Here is an 8,155-nt window from a genome sequence, read left to right as displayed (position 1 = left end):
TGGATGTACAACTTCCACAGCAACAAAAGTGGTTTCTATAAATAGCACAAGAGACTCTTAACATAATGGAAAGCCACTACACTTGTAGGGCAACAGCGGTTTCCCATTACCCTCTCCAATAAAAAGGTCAGATTTTTAATCTCTGATTATTACCTTAAATTCTGTTTTACACCCTTCTTGATTTATCATGATTAGTATTAAAATTAAATGTAATTAAATAAAATTAAAACAAAAAAAAATGGATAATGTTGATCCCAATTGTTTTTAGGATTTTGGGGTGTAATTAATTGGTTTTCTTGATTGATTTTATTGTAATTGTGATTTTCTGGTGTGCAACTGATATTAAATTTGTCCAATCCATGATTTATAAAAATAATTGCTTGAGTTGATTAATTCGTTTTTTTTTTTAAATTTATATAATTGGCTTGGGTTTGTGTTTTTGTTGTGTAAATACATGTCCTACCGGGACAGAATTTGGAACTTGCTATCCTCTTGCCTAGCAGGCAAAGATTTACCTCCGTGGAAACAACGGTGGATCTAGGATTTTCAATCAGGGTGTTCGGAAAAATAACTGAATCACTTGAGCTAGTCTTTTGCATTTGCTCAGGGTGTTCAAAAGTTAATATATATATATACATGAACACAGAAAATTTACCCTAAATATACACTGTAGTTTTTTGCCTAAACACCCTGAGCCTTTACTACATCTGCCCCTGCGTGGAAAGGATGATTCATTCGGATCGACATGAGAGTCCAACTACGTTGCCAGAATCCATGTTGTATATTTGAAAGAGGTTGACCTCCTTGGCCGAGCCCCCGAGGAGGGCCAACTTGATCCTTTCCCAGAGATCACAGATGAAGGAACCTTGGGAGAGCCACCGACTCCAACTCCCATCCATGTACAATCCATACAAAGCTCGCTAAGCCTCGCTTTCCCTCTCCCCTTCACTTATGTTGTGGAAAATATTCGTCGACATTCTATATGCGACTTGACCGAGTCTACGATGCTTTGCTTTTCTCATAGTCGGCCCGTAATACCTCCCTTCATTTGCTTGCCTCCCCGGTGTCCTCCCCGGTGTCCGCTACCCGCATTGGAGCCCGACTATTTCTGGATTCGCGCCACGTAGGGTCCATTTATGGGGAAGCGCTCTCTACCGATGATTTTTTCATACCTAGGGCTTGAACCCGAGACCTCTAGTTAAGGGAGGAGCAGCCCCATCCGCTGCACCACATCCTTTGGGGTTGTTACACCTTGTTTGATTTATCATCATTAGTACCTAGAATTAAATAAAACAAAAAGAATTTGATAGTGTTGATCCCAAATGTTTCAGGATTTTGGGGTGTAATTAATTGGTTTTCTTGATTTATTTTGTTGCAATTGTGATTTGCTAGTCTGCAAGTGATAACAAATTTGTCTAATCCATGATTTAGATCAAGTAGCTGCTTTTTTATGTATAATTAGTTTGCTTTTGTGTTTTTGTTGAGTGTATTGATGTTGGTGTGAGAATTTGTGAAGACCCTTTTGAGTTTCAGTTCCAAAATTGTGACATTTGATTTGCGTTCTTGCTCGGTTGAATAATTTTTTTAAAAAAATGATAGTGTTGATCCCAAATATTTCAGGATTGAGGTTTAGTTGATTGGTTTATCTTATTGATTTTATTGTGATTTGTTGGTCTGCTATTGGTATTAAATTTGTCCAATCCATGATTTATAAAAATAACTGCTTGAGTTAGTTTATTTGAATTTTTTATTTATATAACTTCGCTTGGGTTTGTGTTTTTGTTGAGTGTTTTAATGTGGGGGTGAGAATTTTTGAAGACCCTTTTGAGTTTCAGTTCATGATGTTTGATATTTGATTTGTATTCTTGCTCGGTTGTACATTTTGATCTATGTTGCTCGGACTCTTCAAAAATGGTCACAGGTACGTGTCGGATCCTCCAAAAGTAGTGCATTTTTGAAGGATCTGACACGTTTGCGGCATCATTTTTGGAGAGTCCAAGCAACATAGATTTTGATAGTGCTGATCCCAAATATTTTAGGATTGAGGTGTAGTTGATTGGTAGTTTGATTGATTTATCGTAATTGTGATTTGTTTGGTCTGCCATTGATATTGTTTGGCCAACCCATGGTTTAGAATATAGATTAAGTAGCTGCTTGGTATATATATATATATATATATATATATATATATATATTTTTATTTTTTTATTTTTTTTATATATATATATATATAAATTGGCCTGGGTTTGTTTTTGTTGAGTGTTTTAATGTGGGTATGAGGATTTTTGAAGACCCTTTTGAGTTTCAGTTCAAAATGTTTTACATTTGATTTGTGTTCTTGCTTTGTTGTCTGTTGAAGATTTTGATATCAAATGAATTTGCTTATTATTTGTCTTCGCGGCTGGCAGCATGAGTTATCCTGGGCTATGTCGCTCGGACTCTCCAAAAATGATGCCGCACCCGTGTCGGATCCTTCAAAAATGCACTACTTTTGGAGGATCCGACATGCATCCGTGTCCATTTTTAAAGAGTCCGAGTAACATAGATCCTGGGTCTGTGTTTTCGTTGAGTGTTCTGATACAGTTGTGAAGAATTTTTAGGACCCATTTGAGTTTCAGTTCAGAATTTTGACATTCGGTTTGTGCTCTTGCTTGATTGTTGATTTGATGTCAAATGATTGAATTGACTTATTATTTGTCTTAGCAGCTGGTATCATTAGTTATCCTGTGTTTGCGTTTTCGTTGAGTGTTCTGATATGTATGTGAGAATTTTTGGAGAACCTTTTTGAGTTTCAGCTCAAAATTTTGACATTTGATTTGTGTTCTTGCTTGATTGTAGATTTTGATATCAATGAATTAGCTTATTTTGTCTTAGTGGTTGGTATTATAAGATTTGTGGAAGCATAATTTAGATAAGGTTACTGCTTGAGCTGGTGTATTTGAAATTCCTTATATGAAATGGCTTGCATTGAGCGTTTTCATTTAGGTATGAGAAATTTTGAAGACCCTTTCAGTTCAGAATATTTGTCATTGATTTGTGTTCTTGCTCGATTGTAGATTTTGATATCAACACAATTGAATTTGCTTATTATTTGTCGTAGCGGCTGGTATTATCAGATTTGTGGAAGCATGATTTAGATGAAGTAGCTATTCCAGCTTCTGTAAAGAACTTTTACTAAAAAGATTGTCTTGGAGCCCCCAGGGCTTTGATCTCCTGGTAAGATAACAGCTTGTGATGTGTGGATTAGGCGCACGTCACGAGTTCGAACCTTGCTGCGAACAAAAGCCTGGTATTTAAGTAATTTAGAGGGGCGGACCCATTATCCACCAAACTTCAAACTGTGCGACATAGTCTCTCGGGGATTTATTGGTTATAAACAAGATGGTCTTGGATTTGCGATTCTTTGACTGTCTTGTTACAGGTGTGAAATTTTTTAAGACGCTTTGGTTTCTTGGTTGAATTTGATCTTTGATTTTATTCTTGCCGGAATGCTGATGTCCAGTTATTAATTTTGCTTATAAGATGTGAAGATAACTAAATTGTTTCTTAGGAGTTTGTCTTTGCCACTAAGATAGATTCGTGGAATCAAATTGTCACTCCATAGCCGGATTGATCTTATGTTTACATCAAATAGCTGCTTGAGCTGTTGTAATGAAGTTTAGGAGTTGTTGTTGTTGTTGTTTGGTTATACATTGGAATGAGTTTTTTGGTTAGTTTTTGAATATGCATTTCTCAAAGAATTTTCCCCCCCACAAATTTTTCAAGTGAAATGCATGTCCAAACACAACTTCAACCTCAAAAATTCTTATTTTAAGTTTCAACTAAATCTATGTTCAAACACCTACTAAGTTTCTTTGAGTGTCTTGATATGGAGTATGAATATTTTTTGAGAACTTTTTTGGTTTCTATAGGTGCTCTCTCTCTCTCTCTCTCTCTCTGACGCACACACGCACAGAGAGTCTTTTTAATCACTAAGTATCAAGTTGGATAAACGAAGTTAGTATATATGCATTCAAAGATGTACTTATGATTGTTATAAGACATAATTTCTCATTTGTTGAGAAGTATTTCTTGCTAGAAGGCTGAAAATGGGATCACCAAGTTTGATACTCACCTGAAAAGGTAATTGAATTTCATTCAAAGCATTATGTTACTTTTGATGTTTCTACCATAGAATGTTACTGCAACGCTTTGAGTGATGGTACAGATAAAGGGGTTTATGTACCTAATTCTTTGCTCCTCCATAAATTATATAATGGCACGATAAGCACATTACCTTTTTAATGGCGATATTTTTGTGTTTCTCAAAAGACAAATAAGTGGATATTCATTGTTGTGTGAGTGAGTGGAAATGAGTGAGGGAGAGAGGGGGTTTGAGAACTTCACTGGATATTCATTGCTGTTTGAGTGAGTGGAAATGAGTGAGGTGAAAGGGGGTTTAACTTAACCAATGGACTTGCAGGAGAATTACTAGTTTCAATGTTCAGTTGGATTGGTGACGGACTCCTCTATGATGTCTGTATTATTTTTGCCAAATCTTTTCTTTTCTGGTTTTTGGGTGGGACTGGAGCTGAATATTGTGCATGCAAGTGGATCAGAATATAGTATTATACATAGTCAAGTCGGTAAATGGGAAACTCCATGAGTTCTATTTCTCTGTAATATATTGGATACTTTGCAAGTTAATGCATGTATAGTATTAAATACCACGGAAGTTAATGCATGTTTAGTGTTAAATAACATGGAATAAAGGTCAAGTGATTTTGCAGCCAAAAGAATTGTGCCTTTCAAACTTTCAATCTGCTGCAAATAAGTTCATGTCAATAAGGTTTGATATGTGTGTCTCTCTCTCTCTCTCTCTATACTAAACAGTTGGATTACGAGATCTCATCTTCTAGAGAGTATGTCAGCGTTCATATTTTGCTAAAATCGTAAAACCGTAGTGTTGGAGAATGTTGTGCCAATAAAGTTGCGTTGGGAGTAAGTCACATGGCAGATAAACTTTATAAGATGATTTATAGCGTGACTGTAATTCATATAATGCTGAGCTTGTGAAATGGGAAATTTGGGTACCTTTTAAGCAAATGTGTTGGTAGAATAGTGTTTCAAGCTAAATTTTGAACCCAAAAATATCTTCCGATGGACATTTGGTTGAATGGTTTGCTTACTGTTTCTATTGTTCAGGTTTAGAAATCAGAAGTCACAAGATGGTCAGAGCATATTCACAAGAGCACACGTATAAACACCCATGGGAACGAGTCACTTCAGCATCGTGGCGTAAGTTTGCTGATCCCGAGAACAAGCGCACTCTGTCACATATTCTTGAGGTTGACACATTGAACCACAAGCTCGATGCCAGCTCAGGGAAGCTTTATACTACTCGTGCCATAACTATCCATGCACCAGGACCATGGTTCATCCGTAAAATCATTGGTCAAGACATCTGCCATTGTGTAGAATCAACAGTTGTTGATGCCCATTCTCGGTCCATGCAACTTTCCACTCGAAACATTAGTCTCGAGAAGTACATAGAAGTGGAGGAGAAAATTAGATATGACCCTCATCCAGATAATCCAAATTTATGGACCGTCTGCAAGCAGGAAACGAGTATTAGGATTAAGCCCTTGTCAGCACTGGCTTCAATGGCGGAGAAAATAGAGCAGAAGTGTGTGGACAAGTTTCAGGCAAACAGTGCCAAGGGAAGAGAAGTAATGGAACGGATGTGCAAGTACCTTGAAGCTGAATCTTCCAGAGGCATTTCAGCATGATTTAGCAATCTAACTTTACATTAGGTTTCATTAGCGCTTGTATCCGACCCCTCCTTTGAAGGTGAGCAGTGGGTTTTCGATGAACACTTCTGGCTATGAGTCAAATGTATGAGAGAAGTGATGTTTTTCATGGATCCTACTGAACTTTTTGTAAGCTGTAATAGACGCAATAGCCTGAGTTTTCCTGAATTTGCATTATGAGATTGTTAGATGGGAATTTTACTTTTAGGTACTTTACACAAGTTCTAACTCCAAGCATCACAACTTCGTTATAGTCGATTACATGTAATTCGTGTTTGCAGTTGATTATCTTCCAAATTCCCAATTACATGTTTACTCTATAATGAGTTTGAGTTTTATTAAATCCTTAAATACGATTGACGATAATTTTGCTGTTGCAGGAAAAATTGTGAATATAAGCCTTGTTAAAGACACTCTTTTATCTGTTTGATTTCACAGAAACCTCGTGCTTGAGGACTGTGAGATTATATTACCAGAAAATGTGCAAAGTGATCCGTTACCGTTAGGATTTTGTAAATACAGATGTGTCACCTTTAACTTATTCACAAAAGGCTTGAAGAAATAGCATCAATTGACAGCATACAAGATTAGCTACAGACACTATGCTGTCCTGGAAAACTCAAGTCTATAAGCAAAGAGAATTACAGTCGTACCTCTCTCTAACAACGTTTCACTATAACGGTTAAGTTTTCTTTGAACCGATTTTCATGTTATGTTACATATAATGTTCTCTGTAATAACATTTCGCTATAGCAACTAAAAAAATATCCAGAAAGAAGATTTGACTGTATATTAGCCATCTGTGGATGAAGACTGACTGAAAAAATGCTGTTATATATGAGTGATTGAACAAAGATTGCGGGAACGAGGTACTGAAGCTAGTGAGGCCTTACATATATGAGATCAAGAAGCAGAATTTACAACCGCAAAAAGCACAATGTGTAAGTGACTTTTACATGTAATGTAGATTTGCACGTACCATTTAGATATGTAATATGATGATGATATAAAATGAGCTTAAATGAAAGAAGTGAGGATTATGTAGTCAACTGCAACCCTGTTGTTATATTTAGACATGTAATGATATCTTAAGGAATGCCATGTGCTGATGTGCACCAGAATGGACTATAAGAAAGCTACTCACAGTGATCTGAGTGAAACAAATTCTCCCAGCAATAATGAACATGATTACTTCAACTAGCAAATGTTCTTTAAACTTCATTGCCAAGATCTTCTATGATATTTAGCAAATCAGAAGAAGCCACCTTTTGAAAGATGAATGCACCAAAGTTGGCAAGGTCACATGTGAAAAGTAAATAAATGACTCAATATACAAAGGATCCACTGAAATTGTTAATTTTTTATTTATGTAAACACGTTACCAAGGTTCCAAAGCTTTCTCCACTTTATTTGTAAAGGTAATATTTGTTTTAGAGTTTGTAAAAATCTTGTTGAATTTTTTTTCCAAAAGTATATTTGAGCTGCTTTTGAGAAAAATACTATGTCCCAATTTTTAAAAAAATTTGACAACCTGAGTTTGGAAATCTTCAAGATTTTTTTTTTTTCGAAGGCAACTCAAACATTTATGCACTCAAAGTATATTAGTACATGCTTAAAATAGAAATATTTGAAAATAAGACATCTAAATGTCAGCTATAACTTTATGTTTTGTAAAACTCAAGTGAAGTAACATGCAATAACAACAATGTTGGCTTAATTGTAAGATACTGCTTTTAAGAATCTAAATTGTTGAACTTTTCCCAAGTGTTGGTATAAAATAAAGTGTTCTTTCATTATAAGACTAATAATACTTCAAATTACCATGAAAAAACTACTCCTATATTATTTGACACACCAATCTTTTATTTAAGTTAAACATGTGAGTTTACTTTAAACTATAAACTATAGGAGTAAGTTTTAGAGTGAGACTAAAACCTCCACAAAAATAATCGAGGATAAGGGGTCATTTGGTTCATGGTATTAGGTGGATTATCTCGGTATAAATTTTGGGATTAAATTATTCCTTATTTGATCGGAGATATTAGCTAAAATTAGTATAATTTTTATACCAAAACCTTTGTATAACTTGTCCCAGATAAAAAGTGGGATTGATTATCCAAGATATAATCCTGATTATAATCCCAAATTATAATTCTCATATATTCTGGTTTAGCACCAAACGACCCCTTATAGTGTACAATAATCCATTTTATGAAGAGCAAATGGGAACTAGGAAGGTCCCACAATTAACATTTACCAAAAACTAAAGGTGCGTTAGAATAATTAAACCAAAAAAAAAAAAAAAAACAAAGTCACAAAAATGAAAAACATAGAAAATTGGGAATAGCAACTTTTCATTAGCTAAT

The 8,155-nt window shown here is 35.3% G+C and overlaps 1 protein-coding gene across 3 annotated transcripts; it reads left to right on the top strand.

Moving 5' to 3' along the window:
* On the top strand, nucleotides 1–5,966 carry LOC132604595 (uncharacterized). 3 transcript variants are annotated; one of them, XM_060318161.1, is made up of 2 exons: nucleotides 1–126; nucleotides 5,185–5,966. In XM_060318161.1, exon 2 carries the CDS (start codon nucleotides 5,208–5,210, stop codon nucleotides 5,766–5,768), a length of 561 nt encoding a protein of 186 aa, XP_060174144.1. In that variant the 5' UTR covers nucleotides 1–126; nucleotides 5,185–5,207; the 3' UTR covers nucleotides 5,769–5,966. The 3 variants fall into 3 exon arrangements, with proteins under 3 accessions (XP_060174144.1, XP_060174143.1, XP_060174145.1); XM_060318160.1 differs by lacking the exon at nucleotides 1–126 and adding an exon at nucleotides 2,262–3,421; XM_060318162.1 differs by lacking the exon at nucleotides 1–126 and adding an exon at nucleotides 3,439–4,122.
* The last annotated feature ends 2,189 nt before the right edge of the window (nucleotides 5,967–8,155 follow it).

Source organism: Lycium barbarum, chromosome 7 (assembly GCF_019175385.1).
Source record: "Lycium barbarum isolate Lr01 chromosome 7, ASM1917538v2, whole genome shotgun sequence".
NCBI classification, from domain to species: domain Eukaryota; kingdom Viridiplantae; phylum Streptophyta; class Magnoliopsida; order Solanales; family Solanaceae; genus Lycium; species Lycium barbarum.
Note: the sequence above shows the minus strand (reverse complement) of the source record. Positions and strands in the feature narration are given on the sequence as shown.